At 42.6% G+C, this 22,738-nt stretch overlaps 1 protein-coding gene across 1 annotated transcript in view; it reads right to left on the bottom strand.

The window, feature by feature from the left end:
* Gat (GABA transporter) overlaps positions 1-22,738 on the bottom strand; it is a 145,240-nt gene that overhangs the window by 4,174 nt on the left and 118,328 nt on the right. The window contains exons 10-12 of the mRNA XM_067139069.2: positions 16,304-16,435; positions 3,844-4,047; positions 1,115-1,282 (exon numbers count right to left, since the gene is read on the bottom strand). Of these exons, the coding sequence (XP_066995170.1) occupies positions 1,115-1,282; positions 3,844-4,047; positions 16,304-16,435 (504 nt within the window). The remainder of the gene's footprint in view (positions 1-1,114; positions 1,283-3,843; positions 4,048-16,303; positions 16,436-22,738) is intronic.

Genomic DNA, 22,738 nt, shown 5'->3' with positions numbered 1-22,738 from the left:
AGATAAGGTAGTGCTAATTAAAAACCCTGTTAAGAAGAAAACACTAATCTAACACTCTTCACGACTTAATTACCTGAGGAGCTGAATCGAGCTTTGTCTGTACATGTAGGAGACCATGGGCTTTAAGGGATTGGAAAGGTTGTATTTATTATAATCTTAGTTCATTCAGCATTTGACACCTAATTTTTATCAAACGAAAGTCGCATTGCATTTCACAAAGCACAAGAAGTATGAAACTACACATATAGAACGAACCTAGAGAATAATATAGATTTTGTATCACGTACTTCTGTAGACCTCTTGCAGATCAAACAAAACACCCTGGACGTAAGGTAACGATACGTATCTTAAGAACAGATTTTTAAAATTATTATTTACACGGGAAAGAAGTGATTCAACTTTCACGTTCATTGCCACGAATAAGAAAGATATTATTGTGGGTGGATTATTAACGGAATCAGTTGCATATAGTACTGGGAGATTGCCATATCTGATCATTCACACTATTGTCAGAGGTGCAGATTTAGATGAGGCTGCTACGCTAACTGAAATCAGGAAGTCGAAGAGCTGGTCTAGCTCTAGAATTTACCCTAACAGATTTAAGCTGAAGGATACAAATGTCTAGAATAATGGAAAGAGGATATTAGGCACGGACAATATGAGGCTGTGTGCAAATTTTCGAATACTGTCTTAGTTCGGTGGGACTTCAGTTACTGACTGCTCTGAAGATACTCCCAATATGATTCTCAGCCGCACCTGTGGGTGTTTTATTGGTGTAACGTCTTGGACCGGTGTGATACAAGCTCATGAGAACAAGTGATGAACTCATTGATACCAAACGAACAGCTCTCACTATAAACTGATATTAAAATTGGTGAGATTCACCACATTGACATCGAGACAATTATTTAAATGAAGACCTTGGTCTGCTGAGGAATGAGGTATCCTGGGCACATTTCAGGTACACAAATTCGTGTATCTAGAACTTTGCTATTAATTCCAAAGTTCTTAAAAGATTAAATATATTTAATATTTTCCTTTCATTATATATACGATTTGCAAGCAGTAATCTTCAGAAATTTCAGAGATAGATTTGAAGTATAGGAATCCTTACCGTCCTGAAGTCTCCCGGGGTTTTCACCCACAGATATATCATATAGCCAGGAATGCAAAGCATGGACGAAAGGGCAGTGAGCCATCCCAGGCAGTGGCTCCACCACGGGTATTCATAATCCAGGTATTTTATTGGAGTCCATTGAACTAAATTAAAGATGAACACACTCTGCACAAAGCAAAAACACAAAACACACAATTATTATCAGCATTATCCCGTCTCAATGCTCAACAATAAGAAACACTAATAAACTGCATAGATTCCAGGAAAATCAACTATCAAACTTAAAATAATTTGGAATATAGTGAGTACATCCCTAATTAGTTTTGTCCACTGTGTCTCATAAATTCATTCCTTATTATTACATACACCGTGTCTACAGAAGCACCCCGTAACATTATTGCAGGGTGCATGAGGTTGTAGGAGGGGGAGAAATGACTGAAGAAAGGAAAGTTGAATTATTGTATTTTCCCAGTTATCATTACGAATTCTATGATACAGATTGATCTGCATGTTATAGACTATATTTTGATCCCTACCGATGTGGCTTCCAATCTCTTATAAGTAGAATCCGGATTATTAGGTGCTGATAGGTTAGAATGCAAACTTCCTTAAGCCAGTAACAAGTATACCCTACACTGTACAACGGTTATGCAATGAGATTTGCATAGATATTAGGGGTACAGCCTATAGAACTCCTTGAATTTCTGCTACTCTTCCGACATTATGGTACAACGGGTTGCATGCCACTTCCTACAAACCAAATTACTTTGCATTCTAACCTATTACCACCTAAAAATCCGAGTGAGTATCGTAGATGCCTAAGGTTGACTTTTGACTTGGTCCAGGAACTGTACCATCTTGTCTCGGCCGTCGAGCTCTTGCTTGATATGATCAAGCAGGTACCCGATCACAGAAACCGTGAACAATAATGAGACTAGCCGTAATAATATGTGATTCTTACTTATCGCTGTCATATTTGTGTCAGTTACGTAACTATCCATAGGACACTCATACGTTTGTGCGACTTAATACGGCAATAAAAACTAGTTGCTATTGAAAATCTCGACTACATTGGATTGGGATACTCAACCCACTCGTTGATCCCTCGACCGCTAGATGTAAAATTCGTAGAACATTACTGCCAATGGGACTGCGAGAAGAAAATTACAGAATGGACTGAGTCGGAACGCAAAATGAGACGGAATGTGCTCGGCAACAGTAGTTTTCTGGTAAGAGCAGGAATGGAGGAAATAGTAGAGTATATGGTTTCTCTAACATACCGCGCCATCAGAACCGGTAGATCTTCAGTAATATGGGAGCAGGACTATTCATCAGAAAAACCAAAGAACACAAGATAGTTGCTGTTGGGTACATAAATGAACGAGTCATGCCAGTTCAGCAGATATTCTGATTGTAAGAATTATTCCATAATATGACGGAGCAGTGCGGTATAGAAAAATATTACAAATGATACACAAGTAAAAGTCGACGGTAAAATCAATCTTAGTGCATTGTGTCAGTGAACGGCAGAATAGGGAAAAGTATACAGGGGAGAGAGAGAGAGAGAGAGAAATGAATAAGTTTAAAGAGTAGAGAACATCTCATGAAAGCTGTCTGCAAAAGTTATAAAAGGCATAGTGGAATGGACAATCAATAAAAGGTGTCGAAAGTCACACCAAACACGACTTCAAGTAAGTAATATCGTGGTTCAAGACAGAGGTACAGTTGTAACGTACGAGTGGCCTTAGTAGACTACACTGCGACAGCAGAACAGATTAGAGGTAGATCCGCAAAAGAGGTGTCGGCGAGAATCACACACAATCATTTACTTGAAGGTGGGTAAAAATCAAGAGTGTCACTAGGCAGAATTTCACTCATGTGTACCCGCTAGGAACGAATGGTTAAGTTGTGTATTCAGTGATAAAAGCGCACTCTACCTCGATGAGAATGATAGTCGTTAGTATGTGTGGCGTAGATCAGAACGACACTTTCCACATCGAATACGACAGAAACAGATAATAATAACACCTTGTATCGTACTGGATAGGGGGCGGCATACTCAACTATGTCTATTTGCCTCTGCTATACGTAAAGTGCACGATGCATCCAGAACATTGACCAACCTATTCTGCTACCATTCGTACAAAACGGTCATGTGCTACTCCAGTAAGTTCATGCCTCCCGCATGCCACTCGTGTAACCGATGTGCTCCCCAAGGTGTTCACCAAATCCTGTTTCCCATTGAGTATGTAGGCCTATTCGACTGGATTGCAAGCAGTCTAGTCTGGTTATTCCACACTGGTGACAATCCATGCCCAACTCATCATTAGGTGAAATAGGTGTCGAGCTCCATTGTGAAGAATGATGTTTGTCATCACTATGATCGCTTACATGTGAGAATTGCAGTCTGCATTATTGCTAGAAGAGGTACACAAAGGATTTCAACACACCCAGCAGACTCTACTGTATACATACAAATGTGGCCTCTAGTAAATCAATGTACAGTGTATGGTATGCAACCTATAGTGTGTGAGAGATCAGGGTTTCAGGATGTTGCTTTCCTAGTTCTGCCAGAATATTTTAAAGCTTTAATTGGCTGAAGAGGTTTTTCTTCTCCGGGCATTATTAAGACTATTTATAAACTTGTACCTCGTAATAAATTAATCAAACACAACAACAAAGTAAGAATAAGAAATATGTACACTCATACATGGAATTCAGCTTACCACACATATGAAAGGAGTGGACACTGTCCAACATAGTTTCCACCAAACAATTGGGTAGTAACCAATCATGTCCTTAATACCGTCATAAAAACGATTCACTCCAAACGCCCACGAAATTGCAATGCACTCGAAGAATATCAGGAACAGTAAGCAGAATCCACTGACAGCGTACGAGTCCAGGATCTGGAACACATACATTCCTCCCTGGAAAGAGACAGATTAACACAATGAGTTAAACCATTTCATCGATAAAGAGAACCTTTAGCACAGATGAGAAACATAATATGATGTACGTATGGGGGAAATAACCCCTTGGTCATCAATACAATTTTCATTTATAGGTATTCTTTGAGTATTTTTGTGATAGAGGCATCGAATGTGTCAAAGGATTCAGTTAAGTGCCCCATGGCAATGTACTATGGTTAAGCTTGCACGGAGGGAATGTGAGAAAACAAACCATAATCTGGATAGCTGCATAAAGTTAGGTCCAGGATCGAACACACACTTTAATTTACTTCCCAGTACTTGGCATACCTTTGGACATAAGAAATTATCGTCGGAAAAATTCTTAAATGCACATATATAATTCCTACCAAAAGTTATAATCAATTTGATCACTAGGAGGCTACGTCTCAACCGTTCAAAAATAAAACTACGCATATCTATGCTTTTAAACAGAGTTTAAGTTGTAAGAAACTCATTCCGGGTGAATCAGCTACCCGAGGTTCTTCGCATTTATGCAACCAGCATATAACGTTAAAACAATCTCCACCACCTCTGTCGTCCGACAATACGTTCTTACGTAGGTACAGGGCGTGTTCGTTACTGACAAATCAGCTATAAGGAGGTAATAATAAATGAACACAGAAAACCGTTCTACGCATATAACGAAACGCTCCGTCTTGATCAACACTGCGTCGACACTGAAATGTTACGGGATAAGAAAACCTTCAACCGACTTCGCTGTAGACGCGGTTGTTAGAGGACAATGTTTTTCCGTATGTCCGGAGGTTCAAACCCGATGCTGGCAGAATATGTTTATATTCCTGACCCGGTCGAATGACTGGAAACAGGCAGTAGATTTTTATTTAATTTCTATTCTGTGTGAGTGGAAATAATAAAGACCAATGGTAATTATAATCACATACCATGTTTGACGCACATAATTTATTGCTATGCAATATGTGCATTAAAGACACCTGGCTGATAGTGTGATCATTTGCTAAGTAAGGCTCATGGACCTGATATGCGGGTTGTTCTCAATTGCGTTATGTACAGCTTCTTCCTTATCATCAGACGTCACTGGAACATCGCGAGAGGTTCCTTCCACGTAACCGTCTCTCAACCCTTCGAAACGTATCCGAAGTCGGTGGTCTTCGTCTAGGAAATCGTGTACTGTGCTTGTCGGGGATTACATATTGCTTCTCGGCTGAGTAATATCTTATACACGTAGTCATCACCTGACACATAGTAGCTGCCGCTACAAGAACATCGACTCGAATGTACAGACACTCTTCAGCGCTTTCCCATCCTTGCGTCGCTAAGAACCTTTGATATGTAATTGAGACGTTAAACCCCAATCAAAAGTAAAATACTGCACAATGAATAGACAGATTTGCCTTGCAGCAATGACCGCAGTGTGTTTGTTGAATCGTGCCCTTCTTAACCATTCCAAATGAGTAGGGTATGTGCCTATTGCTTGGTTCTATAGATCTAGCAAAATACTAACAATGGTATGGCGGTCCGTAGTTATGTTGCGTGCGTTATATCTGCTTTGTTTGAGGGATATCTGATCAAAAGGTGCTATTTCCACCTTAAGAAAGTTGTAGGAAAAGCGCAAGGAACGTAAAATAAAAGGCAAATGGAACGTACCCATGATTGGGTTTGGTTCAACTCTTAAGAAATTACATTTTTCGGGTGTGGATTGCTCATGGCAGTCAACTACTGTAATGCATGTGGACGAAATACAGGTTTACTTTTGGAAATGGAAATAGCACCTTTTGAACAGACACTCCCCGTGTATTATAGTGTCATTATAAGCAAATTTTCAAATTCAAGAATGTCAGATCTTCATAAAGGATGACTACCCGAGTACAAAATAAAAATTAATGAGTGAAGGAGGTTTTGAGTCCTCAACGCTCTTAGACGTCAGCTATCTACCCTATATAATTCAACATAGTTTCCTGAAGCATTCAGACTGAGGCATTATAACTCTGTATTCACAAGGACATCGAATTTCTCACCTCGCAAAGACGTTAATGCTTTATGGTCCTGGTTTAAACCTGTATTGAACGCTGTAAAAGTAGTAATTACATGGCGTAAGCTATCACCTCTGCTGTATACAAACTAAATACCACAGTTCATATCATGATTTTTTTAAAGCTTTCCTATCCATTAAGATGTGATGTGAGACTGTCCAATATGGTAGTGAATAGCCACGTTACCGCTGCGCCATTTTCTACCAAAAAAGAAATGTCTACTTGGACCAATCAGATAAGAAGTTCTCCAGTGACAGCTATAAGAATGAATATAGTTTGTACAGTGCAGTAATATTTTATAGATATAATTAGAGAAGTGGACTGCAAGGGTACAGTATTTTTAAGATATGCTTCATTTACTGCCGTTTGCATGATATTTTTATCTGTGCGGCGAAGTCTACATCAGACAACAGTATATGTACTGTACATAAAATTGCAAGACTTTTCGTAAGATACGACTAAGTGACAATTAATTTCTAGTAGGTTGCATATGTTCAAGAAAAAAGGCAGAGCTGATTCACTCGGCATTATTACCGTAATTACATTTCAAATGACCAGCAATATGCATCCTTACATCGAGTATTAAAGTATGTTTGATTCCAAATGGTTACGTCTTAGAGGACACAAAATTATCGTCGACTATCAGCAGGTGTGGCCAGCCGTAACTGATCTAGTGTTCTCGTTGGCAAGCCGCTGCAGAGGATTGTGAATAGGTAGCAGTGGGCGGAAATTACGCTACTGTTATCATTGACTCCCTACTACAACGTCGGAGATGTCCATAACTAGTTTTCCTCTTGAGGGATCAAATTAATGTGAGCCTTATCAGAATTATTGTGTAATCAAATGAAAGATGTTAGAATAATACAACTATGTGAACAGTATTAAAGGAAATACTACAGATAACTCAAAACCTGGACTATGATCTGAAGTTATTCCTCACTCTTGCTCAATCTTTGTTCCGCAAATAGACTGCAAAAACTGAAGCACCCAGAAGGAGAGGCGCAAACTAAATGAAACTTCACGTGTTGAGAGGGTAGGTGATGTTATTTCAGTGATTATGAAGTCGAGTCAAATTTACAAAGAACCTCGCAGTACGAGCCCACTTTCGGTATGACGTTGCACCCTCTCTGGCCTGGACGCATGCACTGATTCGGTTGGGAAGCGTGTCATGAAGCCTTTGTATCCTCACCTGAGGCAAGCTAGTCCACAACTCTTGTAACTGGTCCTTGATATCCTGGATACTAGCGCGAAGTTGACGTCCAAGCTGGTCCCACATATATCTTATCCGGGACAGATCTGGGGATCTTGCTGGCCACAGGAGTACCTCAGAATCCCTCAGATAGTGTGTGGACGAGTGTGGACCGTTGTGCCGTCAGAGTTCTCTCAATCCCTACAATCCGTGATCTGAACTCATACCCGTTGGCTCCCCACACCATGACGCCAGGAGTAACACCGTTGTGTCTCTCCGAAACATTGGAAGAAGGGGACCTCTCCCCAGGTCGCCGCCATACTCGCAGATGACGGTCGTCCAGGGTAGTGCAGAAGTGCGATTCATCAATGAACACAATGCGACGCCATTCATGAGCAGTCCATGCTTCCCGGTCACGACACCACTCCAAACGCACCCGTTTGTGTTGCATATTTTCAATTATAGTAATTTACACTACGGATATCCGACTTTCACAAACATTCACAAATCACTAAGTACGTTAATTGAGTCTACAACAAGTTGTCTCAGAATATCCGTCTCATGACTACTCGCCTCAATAACATCGTCCCAAATCAAAGTCGTCATACGTACAGATTAGCTCCAAGGAGAATTCATCATAATTAAGATGTAGTCCCAGTGGACATTTTGCTCCGAACTGAGTTCAATGAATGTATTTGCCTTCAGTACCTTGCCTTCAGTACATATTTGTGTGAACCTTAATAATCAGAACATATTTCCCGCAATGTCATGTCTCAGAGCACGAAGATAATCCATCTCATCACCACGTTCTTGGTATTCTTCAAACCGACAAACAAATCGCTCCACTCGTCTTTCTGTGTATTGGTGTTTTCGCTTCTTCATCCTAGGAGAACCGCCACTTTCTAGACCCTGGATTATTTTATTTACTTCTGAAACTTCATTCTATAATACTTCAAGGAATTCTTATATCGATTAATGTGATTTTCCAACAAGATTATTCAATCTAAAATGCAACCCCTCTACTTGGTCTGTAGTTCGAGGGAGTCTAGCAATCACTCGATCATTTGGTGAGAAGGAAGGTGCCCGTTTCCTCGTCCTCTCCTCCTGCCCCTTTTGTAATTTTCACTAGCATGCTCGATTACAGGGGCAATCAATTCATTCGAGGATTCTCTAAAGTGGTCGAAAATTGATTTACACTTGCTCCATTGTTTCTGTCAGTTATGAAAGCAAAGACAACTAGAGCATGAAAGTGTTTACGAATGTCAACATTTTCTTCAGCCATGTACACCTCAGCAAGACCTACTGCCTGCACCTTCCACCATAAGATTTGTCTGAAATGGAAAAAGCAGCCACAAATACTGCAGTTTGGGAATGTTCCTCGGATAGCCTTCATAATCCATAGAAACGAAGCCAGTAGATAAATTTTCTCCGAAGAGTCTTTCGACCTCGTTACGTTGGATTTCAAAGACATGCGTGTACATCTCTTCTTTTTCTTACCATTAAAACAATCACTAGTGAGAACCATTTTCTCCGAATATTCCTGTGGATTGTATAAATCTGGCGCATTAATTTGGGAATAGCTGTGAAACTTCCGTCACATGGGCGCCTGCTTCAAATAAGGTAAATGAGTGTGTGTGGCATATACAGTAGTACCAATTTACTTTCACGACTGAACTTCAAAAGCCATTGCTCGCCTCTCAGTATTGTACCTTTCAGAAATATCGAAAACATCCATCAAAGATTTTAGGTTTGGCGGAAGATTTCCTTCTCTTACCCTCTGAATCGTTCATCTCGTGGATTCCATCTTAGGTAGTTTTGTGTAAGTTTCAGTAGATACTGAATTTTTGTGTGTCTATTAATTATTAAAGCCATTGCTTCATTTGATATCCCCGCCTTTTCCTTCAATGCAGTAACAACTTCCATTGCCTTACACCTGCCCCAGCCTGGCCCAGGTGTATGTTCGGTTTCTTTCAGTATTTGATGTGTGTTTCTGGCAATGACGCACTCACATCACATCTCCATTGTGTCTCATCGTTATTCTGCCAGTGCTTTGAATACACACCTTATATCCTTCCTTTGAATTATCAGTTTGGGATTACTTTTCGAGTGGTAGTTAATCCAGAATGGTTCATCATTAGAGATATAGGTCACCTAAAATATTGCTTGCCATTTCGATAATCTGTGACAATTTGTTGCGGGACGACTTCATAATGTGGAACGAACTGTCGCGAGACCCAATGTCCGAGACGAAATATCACGACACCATGTTAAGTGGGAGTTTACAGATATTTTACTGTTCAAAGCTGAAATTCGTGACTAACTTATTTGAAGAATAAACCATTCTCTTATTGTTGCTGAGAATAAATATATCAAAACACAATGGAAACAAACCAGAGCATTCTCGGCATCATAACTTTTAGGGATCAGTGCTTGACTAAATGGTTTGTAGACAGACAGGCGATGTCCGGGATCAGGACGTATTATGTGTTCAAAATATGATTGCATTCGGCATGACAGGAAGTACTGCTTGTTTTGCTCTGTTATGCGGCTCTGTTACCATGTACAGTGGAGCGCTAAATCTATGTCTGCTCCGTTAAACGATCAGTCCTAGGTGATTCAGTGGTTTATTTCGCTCTAACGTATCTAGCTCCAGAATGATTAATGCGTATTCCATTCTGAATTCTCCTTATGTTTTTGCCTTTGTACTATTTTATTTTTTCTCTAAAAAAATCCATCTTGTCCCGTTGGTCATGTGAGACTCATGTGATGACTGTACTCGGTCTAGAGACGTTCCCTTTGTGAATGATTATTTTGTTGTTGCTCAGACTAAGTAGGCTTGCACGTTATTTATGAACCATCCACTAACACTTTCCATTGGCTCTGTACTTTCACGGAAACATTCACAGGAACCGTGCCGCTGATCGACAACATCTGCACTCGAAGGATTTCGAATTTCTTTCACAGAATTAAAGATCAAGTGACAAAACTCTGGTAAAGGGCTTTATTCCCGTAATCATGAGCTTTTAGACGGCCATGCGATCTGTGTGTTTCGCAGCTGAACTCACTCCAAGTAATGTGCAGTTCTCTGTTAATACCAAACATGATAAGAACGGCAGGTTGTTTAGGAACTTGATTACAGCTTCCACTTTATAGTGGAATGGATGAGGGAAAGATCAAATAATAATAATAATAATAATAATAATAATAATAATAATAATAATAATACCGGGCGAGTTGGCCGTGCGCGTAGAGGCGCGCAACTGTGAGCTTGCATCCGGGAGATAGTAGGTTCGAATCCCACTATCGGCAGCCCTGAAGATGGTTTTCCGTGGTTTCCCATTTTCACACCAGGCAAATGCTGGGGCTGTACCTTAATTAAGGCCACGGCCGCTTCCTTCCAACTCCTAGGCCTTCCCTATCCTATCGTCGCCATAAGACCTATCTGTGTCGGTGCGACGTAAAGCCCCTAGCAAAAAAATAATAATAATAATAATAATAATCTATGAGATGGTCTTGGAGGATTTTCAAGACCGTGCGTACTAACTGTGTCATGGTTCACTAAAGTAGTGTTGTTGTTGTTGTTGTTTGTGGTGGTGGTGGTGGTGGCCCCGGCGTTTAATCATATTTGAGACATCCTTGATCAGAAGCTCGGCTTTCAAATATTAGGCCTATTATAACTTCTTTCACTTCCGGCTTCTTGGCTGCGTGGTCAGCGTAGTGGCCCTCGGTTCAGAGGATCCCGTATTCGATTGCCGGCAGGGTAGGGGATATTTACCGCATGCGCCTAAATCCTCTTGCTTGGGGACTGGGTATTTGTGTACATTTTAACGTACATCTTTTGACCTACAGTACACTCAGCACACCACACTCCCAACCACCACAAAAACACACAAGAGTGAATTCATCCCTCCATATCGGGTTGGCTTCAGGAAGAGCATTCAGCCGTAAAACTGAGCCAAATCCACATGCAATGCGACCTCAAGAAGCTGAAAAAATGCTAGGAAGAAGAATACAGTATTATAACTTATTTCACAAGGATTAAAAGAAGAGTATTTTGAAATGATGGATCTAAACAACCGGAGAAAAGTAATAATAATAATAATAATAATAATAATAATAATAATTCTACCTCTGTGCAGGCTTTGAAACGCCTTTAGAGGAGTAAGATAAAGGCTTTCATTATCCGTAACCTCGGTGCTATGTGGGATAGAGTGGGTTGCTTTAAGGTTAGCCATCTTTGACCCCAAGTAATCATTTCGGCTGTAAGCTTAGTGAAAGTCATGGCCGTATGCCTTTGCGGGAATGGAAGTCTCATTTTAAAATGTTTCGACTCCCTGACGGGGAATCGAACCCACGTCCTTCCGTGTGAATCGAGCACGGCTCGAGATGTCTCACAGGAATTCGTCATTGTGCCGGGTGTCAGCAACACGAAGCTGTCACATTTATGCACCCTTAGAAGCCATTGACCTCAGTTGGAATCGAACTGCTATCTTAGGAACAGAAGGTCAACGACTGATCGACTGCTGCACGAGCTTGATACAGCAGAAACAATATTAAACAGTATAATAATAATAATAATAATAATAATAATAATAATAATAATAATAATAATAATAATAATAATAATAATGTCGTTAGTTTTAGTGACTTGGAACACCGTAGTACACTTAGTTTATGTGGTTATACTGCAAAGTTCTCTTACGTGTGCGCCAAGCTACTACGGTAGTTCGTTCGGTGGTGTTACTATTTTAATTAGCGGACGATTAAAACATTGAAGGCGGAAGTAGTGCGAGAGTTTCAAACCAATATCCACAGTCGTATATCAAGTGTCCCGTCTGTTGTAGTCTCTCCATTGTATAGAATGAGCTATAATCTCAGCTACCACCACTGAGCACGATAATCGTAGTCATCTTCTGTCCTTCACGGCAATTCCAGGGGAGAGTTCCAATTCGCGTCCTTTCCAAGCCAAATACAGAAGTGCAGATGCCACAGTCACACACACTAACAAAGGAACCGCGCTGATGCAATAAAAAAGTATACAAGCGAATTTCGAGTGGTAAACAACGGGGTAATGTCACTTTTTCGTTATAAACAATATATTATAAAATTTTACACACATAAACAGATTGAGAAATATGTACGAAGATGCAGGTATTCTGCTGATGGGGAACTTCAATGCAAGGATTGCATATCGAAAGCCAGTGTACTGTAAAGAGGTAGAGGAAAGAGTAGTTAAAAAGTGAACGTCAAGATGAAGGGTATAATATGTCTTTCTTTCTTTCTTTCTTTCTTTCTTTCTTTCTTTCACCGAACTTGATAGCTGCAGTCGCTTAAGTGCGGCCAGTATCCAGTATTCGAGAGATAGCAGGTTCGAACCCCACTATCGGCAGCCCTGAAAATGGTTTTCCGTGGTTTCCCATTTTCACATCAGGCAAATCAGGCCATTTTCATACAGAACATGTCCGCAGTCGTTTTCACAAACTCAAGGCCATGGCTGCATTATTTCCACTCCTAGCCATTTCCTGTCCCATCGTCGCCATAAGAGCTATCTGTGTCAGTGCGACGTAAAACAACTAGCAAAAAAAATTATTTCTTTCTTTCTTTCTTTCTTTCTTTCTTAATTAATCCGTTCACCCTCCAGGGTTGGTTTTTCCCTCGCACTCAGCGAGGGATCCCGCCTCTACCGTCTCAAGGGCAGTGTCCTGGAGTGTGAGGTGTTGGGTCGGGGGTACAACTGGGGATGAGGATCAGTACCTCGCCCACGCGGCCTCACCAGCTATGCTGAACAGGGGCCCTGAGGGGGGATGGGAAGATTGGAAGGGATAGACAAGGAAGAGGAAAGGAAGCGGCCGTGGCCTTAAGTTAGGTACCATCCCGGCAGTTGCCTGGGGAAGAAGTGGGAAACCACGGAAAACCACTTCGAGGATGGCTGAGGTGGAAATCTAACTCACCTCTACTCAGTTGACCTACCAAGGCTGAGTGGACCCCGTTCCAGCCCTTGTACCACATTTCAAATTTCGTGGCAGAGCCGAGAATCGAACCCGTGCCTCCGGGGTGGCAGCTAATCACCCTAATCACTACACCACAGAGGCGGACGGGTATAATATATACGGCGAAAGAATTACTAGAACCATGTGGTACAGAAGAGTTGTATATTCTGAATCGGTGGTGGCCAGGAGATTAAATGAGTAGCTTGACATATACAACAGAAACGGTAGGAAGTGTTATAGACCTAGTATTAACTTATGTGCAAGGGCGGCATTACAACTGGTCGAGAGAATAACAGTTAAAGGCTGTGCAGAATCCAACCACTTACCCGTAATATTTAACCTGATAATTAGGTAAGAGCATATTGCGACTTATTATCAAGGAAATATGAAAAAGAGATTGATGCCCAAATGCATTGAGCAAAGACCTCAGCAGAAGTTTAGTAATTATGAAGATAGGGACAGGCCTTTCGATTATTTATTTAGCGTATGATGCTTCATTTGACAATCGTTTGAAATGTATTTTTACATATAAGTGTTACTAGAAAAATATAAACATATTTATATACATAGATATAGAGTATTTACAGACTAACTAGGAAGCACACACACACACACACACATACATACACACACAACTGCAGTTTCTGAGATTACATCACAAGCTGATGTTAAGTCCTTCCAGCCAAGTGAATGCCGTAGGGGTTACTTGATGTAGCTCCTCCATAGGCCCAGTGAATGCTCGTAGAGGACATTCTTTCACGATTTGGCTGATGGTTTGCACTTCAGCACCACAGTTGCAGGAAGGAGACTCCAACTACCCCCATTGGTGTAGTGCAGAAGCAGTTCTTTCAACGCCGCAGCGTATCCTGTTTAATCTAGTCCAAATCATACGTGGAAGATTGAACCCAGGAGGTTTAGCTGTTGGGTCATCAATGTTGATTAGACCATGTGGGTGTAATCTGGCCCATTCTTGCTTCCATGCTTCGTCAAGTCTAAAAGGCATGTCAGTTAGTTCCCTGCCCGTCTTCCAGGCAGGTTTCCGGGATTTTAATCTCGCAACGGCGTTTTCTTCTGTATCCTGGTGGGTGGGAAGTGAGCTGTTCATCATCACCTTAGTCCATAATCTGACAAGGGCATTTTGTCGTCTGATGTGAGGAGGTTGAATGTGGCTCAGTACGGGTAACCACTGTACAGGAGTGGAGTGCAGGGTGCCAGATATGATTCTCATTGTATGGCGCAGCTAGACATCGACCAGACGAGTATGGGAACTATTCAGCCATACAGCGGAACAGTATTCATCTGAAGAATGTACTAGTGCTAAAGCAGTTGTTCGCAGTGAATTCGCATCTGCACCCCATGATGTTCCAGCTAGTCTACCCAGAAGGTTGTTACGACTTTTCAGTTTAGCTGCCAGTTTCATACAGAACATGTCCGCAGTCGTTTTCACAAACTCAACAATGGTTTGCCACAGGGTTCAGTGTTGTCTCCAATTCTCTTCAACTTATACATACATGACCTTCCAGAAACCACACCTCGCAAGTTCATCTATGCAGATGACATCAACCTCACCATACAAAGAGCAGACTTCAGTGAAGCTGAAGAAATCCTATCCCAGGACCTTGAGAAGATGGCCGCTTATCTCACAAAGTGGCGATTGACACCTAGCCCTCTAAAGACAGAAGTAGCTACGTTTCACCTCAGTAACAGGAATGCAAACTACCAACAGACAATCAGGTTCAGAAATCACACACTGCGGTGTAATGCTACCCCCAAAAGCCTCGGTGTAACTTTAGATAGTTCCCTAACCTACCGCCATCACCTTCAGGCCTTTCGATTGAAAATAACCTAATGTATGCGACAATGCAACTTACAGAAAATACTATATGGATCGCTGGACATAGCACGCGAGTGCAGGAAACAGGGCTGCCAAGAAATGTCAAATTTCTGTGCTAGTGTGGTTAAGCCCAATATGATTCTAGTTATACTAATTTCAATTTCTTTCTCCAGGTTGTCCATCTCAGGTTCACTGAATTCATTCTAGGTGGCAAGAATAGTTAATTCTGAATTCTCTAAGTAATTTTCTTTTTAACAAACATGGAATTCCTGTTTCAAATGTCAATTTAAAAATATATACCATAATGTCATTCATATAGTTTCTTCGCACTGCATGTTGCATACCACCAGAATTTTGTATTCGTTAAGCATTACATACATTAAACATGTAATTAAAACGAAAAATATCAATTAATTTGGATCACATTTTTACGTCCTACATTCTTCCAATTTGTTAGTCATTTTTGGATAATTGTATGTCTTTCTTGGGCGATTTATAGGTATTCAACTTCTGAGCACTAGTTATTACTGTGTTGTGCTCATTTTCAGCCACTTTTCCAACGTACGCACCCTAGCACTACAACAACTGGCGGAACCTAAAGCTGTTCTCTAAAACGAATAGCAGTGTCCGCCTCCATGGCTAAATGGTTAGCGTGCTGGCCTTTGGTCACAGGGGTCCCGGGTTCGATTTCCGGCAGGGTCGGGAATTTTAACCATAATTAGTTAATTTCGCTGGCACGGGAACTGGGTGTATGTGTCGTTTACATCATCATTGCATCCTCATCACGACACGCAGGTCGCCTACGGGAGTCAAATCGAAAGATCTGCATTTGGCGAGCCGAACTTGTCCTCGGACACTCCCGGTACTAAAAGCCATACGCCATTTCATTTTTTACTAATAGCATTGAAGATACACTATATTTCTACGAAGATATGATAATCGATTTGTAACTTGAACTTTCCAAGACACCCTCGGATATCTCTTTACAATTGGAATATCTTTTCAATTTCCTTTCTGTTAACATTCACGACTGATAATCCACAAATTATCACATTCGTAAGCGGTTCCATGCTCTCTACCAACCCCTGGAGAGCTGTGACATCTACTTGGCCCCAGTTGACAACTTTCAAACAAGCTGGCGAGATTTCCTATCAATAGAACTGTCATACTTGAGTTGTGCCACACTTACCTCGGATATGCAGGACAATCCAACGAGATACGAGATGAAGCAGACAAGGGCGATGAATATCTCCTTTCTTCTTCGAAGTAGCTGCGGCCATTCGTCAACCATAGCCGTGATGAAGCCTTCCATTGTACAGAACTGAAAACACAATAATTAAAAAATAATTAAAAATGGCATTAGATAAACTTATTTTGGGAATTTTGTTGCAGCCTTGAAAATCTACAACATGATTTCGAGTTATTTACCGGGTCAGCCCCCATCTTAGCGAGGATAAGAATTGTGCTGGCTGCCGAAGCCTGTCGCACTCCTCTGGGGCAATGTTTAATGACTGACATGAAATGAAATGATATTGGAGAGTGTTACTGGAATGCATTATGACAGGGAAAACCAGAGTACCCAGAGAAAAATTTGCCCCGCCTCCGCTTTGCCCAGCACAAATCTCACATGGAATGACAGGGATTTGAACCATGGAACCAAGCGGTGAGAGGACATCGCACTGCCGCCTGAGCCACCGAGGCCCGTTTGTTACCGTCTTATGAAAGTGAAATGAATTAAGGGAAGGCACGACTTCTCATTTGGCTGAATGGTTCACTGAATCACTACCATTACGAGCCACTTATTTTCCTAATCATTATTTTCTCAAGAGTGAAACTAGTTAGGATATTACTGGTTATTCGGTTGTTTTGCTGCGTGCTCAGGCAAGAGGACTATTCTGCTTGTATGTAGCCATGGGAGGAAGGGGAAGTGGAACGCTTGATATGTGTGACAAATGCGTAAAAAGACATTCAATCAGGCAATAAAGCGGAAGTAAATTGGTAACATTTCGAAAAGAACATCGGATTTGTTTAATATGGAATGGGAAGAGGAATTCCTTGTGAGTTCTTGTGGAAATAGCGATCAATGTTTTGTGTATGGCTTTGTTTTTAACACGAGAAAAAGACATTGATCGCCACTATAAAATTTCGCGGGAAGCTGTAATATTAAATATTTACATGTATTATGACTTTTCGTTTTTAAAAAACTGTTGTTAATACTTGAAGCGATTAAATGTTATTAAAAGTGTACTTTGTTGTCCGCCTCTGTGGTGCAGTGGTTAGTGTGATTAGCTGCCACCCCCGGAGGTCCGGGTTCGATTCCCGGCTCTGCCACGAAATTTGAAAAGTGGTACGAGGGCTGGAACGGGGTCCACTCAGCCTCGGGAGGTCAACTGAGTAGATGTGGGTTCGATTCCCACCTCAGCCATCCTCTGAAGTGTTTTTCCGTGGTTTCCCACTTCTCCTCCAGGCAAATGCCGGGATGGTACCTAACTTAAGGTCACGGCCGCTTCCTTCCCTCTTCCTTGCCTGTCCCATCCAATCTTCCCATCCCTCCACAAGGCACCTGTTCAGCATAGCAGGTGAGGCCGCCTGGGCGAGGTACTGGTCATACTCCCCAGTTGTATCCCCCGACCCAGAGTCTGAAGCTCCAGGACACTGCCCTTGAGGCGGTAGAGGTGGGATTTCTCGCTGAGTCCGAGGGAAAAACCGACCCTGAAGGGAAAACGGATGAAGAAGAAGAAAAAGTGTACTTTTTACAATGCAATTGAATTAATATGCAAGTACGGGTATACGAAATCTAACGACTATCTCGCTTTGTTAATAACGAATGTGGGCGGAGTGGGAAAGAACGTTTTAAAGCGCTGCTGCATTAACAGTACACACTCGGTCCCATTTCACCCTCCATTGCAGCTAGCCGCATACTCTTCACAAACTGTCGCCTCAACCATCTGATTCACTCCCATTTCGTCTCAGCTTACGCCACCTTCACAAGTACCCTTTCCAACTATAAAACGGAGGATCTTGAGTGGTTCGGCTGTGGCTACAATTGACCACTTGTAAGCAGATTTAAGTGGTTCTTTGTGGTTATTTGAAGTTCGTATCGGTCACAATCTTTCCGAACCACTCTATAGTCATAAGTAGACCTACAAAGTACTGAAATGGATTTCGAGGAGAAAGCACTGCTATGGCTTCTACAACGTCGACGAAGTCGGCATCATTAAAACAGAGTTAATTGGATTCATCTTCTTATAGAAAACAGGGGTAAAAGTCAGTTTCCCTTACTGTATCAGTCTTTGAGAATGTACGATGACAAGATGTTTAATTATGTTAGATTGACCAATGATATACGCAATTATTTGTTACTTCAATTAAGCGACAGTTTACGTCGGAACAACACACCTATGAGAAAACGTATACCACCAGCAGAATGTCTCGCTATCGCAATAAAGTAAATTCAACAATTTCTTCAGGTATTTATTATTATATATGAGAGGTACAAAGTTTAACCTTAATTAAATACGTCTGTCGAAAGGGAATCCTCTGTATATTGACTTGAAATGGTGTTTGCAGAAAATGCTGATTGAGCGTTGCCGTCAGGTGTGAATTCCGGTAGACTGGCCCATCTTGGTGGTGGAAGAGTCTATAGAGGTTCAGACAGTGGAATGTCACCCAGCGCAGATGGACGCTGTACGAGGGCGTCGAATACTGCCTTTGCTCATATTGTGACGTGTTATAGCCTATCCATAACCATGGAAGTCGTCGGAACACCTGTATGATTCGTAATTATAAATTTGCGGTCGAGGTTGGCTTTATTTCTGAACTACATTCTTACCCAGAGGCCCCGGGTTCGATTCCCGGCCAGGTCAGGGATTTTTACCTGGTTCTGGGGGCTGGTTCGAGGTCCACCCAGCGTACGTAATTAGAATTGAGGAGCTATCTGACGGTGAGATAGTGGCCCCGGTCTAGAAAAGCAAGAATAACTGCCGAGAGGATTCGTCGTGCTGACCACACGACATCTCGTAATCTGCAGGTCTTCGGGTTGAGCTGCAGCCCCTTGGTAGGCCAGTGCCCTTCAGGGCTGTAGTGCCATGAGGTTAGAATTCATCCTATTATAGCAAAGAGGGGCAAAAGTCAGAGTCACTTACTGTATCAGTATACGATGACAAATTATTTAATTATTTTAGTTTGACCAAGGATACACTCAATTATTTGTTACTTCAGCTAAGAGACAGTTTACAGTTTGAGGCGGTCATATAATGACTGGAAAAAAATGCCAAGTGTACTGTAATCAACCTTCGCTTCTTGTGTGCTTATTCAATCAGACAAGCGACGTGTTACTTCATCAGTTCGTTTTCCTTATCAAGTTTCTTTGACTACCAGTTTTTCGCTTTATACGCGTACCTCTATTTTCGTAATTTGACTGTCCATCTTCGTTAGAATGAACATGCTGATCTTGGGAAGAGTCACCTGGCGCTCGTTGGCCTTGTTCGTTCGCCATTTTACAGCACAACCGTCAGGAAGCAAATGGAACGACTGAGGTGAGAGGGCGTGTCGCCCGCGCGAACTGCGTTCGACCACAGCCCGCGACATTTTTGTTAATAAATAATAATGTTATTAGCTTTACGTCCCAGTAACTACTTTTATGGTTTTCGTAGACTTAGAAGTGCCGGAATTTAGTCCCGCAGGGGTTATTTTACGTGCCAGTAAATCTACCGACACAAGGCTGACGTATTTGAGCACCTTGAAATACTGCCGCATTGAGCCAGGATCGAACGCACCATGTTGGGGTCAGAAGGCCAGCGCCTCAACCGTCTGAGCCACTCAGCCCTGCGACATTCTTTAGGTGATATCGTCCACAGATTGCAACATTGGTTGAACTTTACTGCAGAGTACCGAACGAGTTGTCTGTGTGGTTAGGGGCGCGCAACTGTCAGCTTGCATTCGGCAGATGGTGGGATTCGAGCCCAGAATATGGTTTTCCGTGGTTTCCCATCTTCACGACAGGCAAATGCTGGATCTGTATCTTAATTAAGGCCACGGCCGCTTCCTTCCGACTCCTAGCCCTTTCCTATCTCGTCGTCGCCATAAGATGGTGCGACGTAAAGCCAATTGTAAAGAAAATGACATCAGAGTGTGAAAACAATGTCGCATTTCGTTACAAACTTGAGCCACAACCATTGTGCTGTCGTGGTGTGGTTGCGTAGCCATATCATGTCAAGTTGCTGCAATGCTGGCCATTGAAACTGTTACATCATGGAGGCGGCATGCAACAAACGTCAAATTTACATCAAGCTTTTCACTGCATGAGAAGGAACGTCGTCTACAATCTTTTAAAAAGAGAAGATTTAACAGCAGATTTCTCAGTCGGAAGTCGCATTCGAACGTTGGTTGTTTATGCAAAGGTGGTGTTTGCTTCGTGTAAGGAGGAGGAACGCCCACCAGCACGTGTGGCAGGATAGCAGCCACACCGTGTCCAGTCGCTCTGTCTTCGTCCCATTGCCGGCCGCAGGGCGGAGGGCCTCTAAGGAGCTCACTGGCTTACAGCAAAATGGAGCTCCAGCTAGTAGGCTCATTCTGCAGAGTGAACCAGAAAACATTCCTCAAATAGCCCTAGTAAGCGTGATTAGCTGCCACCCCCGGAGGCCCGGGTTCGATTCCCGGCTCTGCCACGAAATTTGAAAAGTGGTACGAGGGCTGGAACGGGGTCCACTCAGCCTCGGGAGGTTAAAGGAGTAGAAGTGGGTTCGATTCCCACCTCAGCCATCCTCGAAGTGGTCTTCCGTGGTTTCCCGCTTCTCCTCCAGGCAAATGCCGGAATGGTTTCTAACTTAAGGCCACGGCCACTTCCTTCCCTCTTCCTTGTCTATCCTCTCCAAACTTCCCATCCCCCACTATGGCCCCTGTTCAGCATAGCAGGTGAGGCCACCTGGGCGAGGTACTGGTCATACTCCCCAGTTGTATCCCCCGACCAAGAGTCTGAAGCTCCAGGACACTGCCCTTGAGGCGGTAGAGGTGGGATCCCTTGCTAAGTCCGAGGGAAAAACCGAAACTGGAGGGTAAACAGATGAAGATGATGATGATGAAATAGCCCTAGACAGGATGCAAATGATGAGATGTATGAGAAAACATGTTTAAAATACATGTAGAAATCCAGAGAAACTTGTCTGTCACACTGCCCTTCTTTCTCACACTCACATTATCCTTCCTTCACCAAACCAGCCTGGAACCAGTGGAACGAAAGCCGGGTTTGCTCTGTTTTGTTAACTTTTGCAAGGGGGTGGGTGGAGGATTGGTCGAATTATTTCTAACAAACGTTCTCACTACTGGTTACAAGATTGTTTTCCTGTGGTGCGGATTACTGTATACTCGTGAAAACTGGTGTTGGAGCGAATATGGCTATAATGGCAATAGCCTAAAATGTGTGTTTTGTAATGGGGAAACAGCGTTTGTGTTTTCTAGGAAACACTTTTTAAGTTTTCAATTAGATAAAATAATTAGAAATCAAGGCTCCTTGAATGCCGCTTCCACTTCTGAATATTTCTCAGGACTTGGGGGATTTTTGGTGACCTCGTGGCACAAACTTGCCAGGAATTTTCGAAACGTATTATCATTTACACGGCCTGACCAAAAAAGTTAAGCACCCAGAAAGAGTGGTCCAATATTATCCCATTTCGGTATACATGCATACCAGTGATGTGTGAGTAAATAATTAGATTTACAAGGATCTGTACGTGTAGAATGCCCACCAGAGTGCATTCGTGAAGTCACCGTCCTGTTGTTGATAAGCTGTTACCAGTCAACTGCTGTGAGGCAGACAGTTTACCAAGGCGTGCAGAGAGCACTACGTACCGTACGAAGCACCGGAATTGCCTCGCAGACGCGTTAGACAGCCTATCCACCAATTGATAGCACTTGACAGAGGCTGCATTGTGGGACTGCATGAGGCTGATTGGTCGTATCATGCAATTGCCAGGCATGCGGCCCGATGTTGGACTCAGTGGGTACATGAGGACACCCAATCACGTCGTGCAGGTTCGGGTCGACCAAGAAACACCACTCCGAGGGAGGACCGACGTGAGGTGCGCCAAGCATTGAGGATCCCATTTCGGCACCCGCCATACGCGAACATGTACTGGAGACTCTACAACATCTTGTGAGTTCCCGCACAGTGTCTCGACGGCTGCATCCACCGGATTGGAGTCCTACCGCTCCATGCGTCGGTTGTCATTGACACCAGAATACAAACTCCTGCTTTTGGAGTGGTGCCTTTCCCGGGCATCATGAACAGAGGACGACTGGCGTCGCATCATGTTCAGTGATGAGTCCCGCTTCTGCATAACCTCCGATGACCATCATGTGCGGGTTTGGCACGTCGAGAGCAGAGGGCAGATCCTACCCATATTGCGGAAAGACGCACAGGCATCATGGTGTGGGGAGCCTTAAGATATACGTTCAGGTCACCTCTAATTGTGCTTCGGCAGGCTTTGACGGCACAGCGATACGTCACAGACATTCTGCGTCCTTCCCCTTATGGCACAGCAACCTGGAACATTGTTCCAACAAGATAATGCACGTCCACACACAGAACTTGTGTCTATCGACTGCCTAGAGCATGTTGAGGTCC

Source organism: Anabrus simplex, chromosome 2 (genome assembly GCF_040414725.1).
Source record: "Anabrus simplex isolate iqAnaSimp1 chromosome 2, ASM4041472v1, whole genome shotgun sequence".
Classification (NCBI taxonomy): Eukaryota; Metazoa; Arthropoda; class Insecta; order Orthoptera; family Tettigoniidae; genus Anabrus; species Anabrus simplex.
The sequence above is the reverse complement of the archived record's forward strand: the minus strand, read 5'-3'. Positions and strand labels throughout refer to the sequence as shown.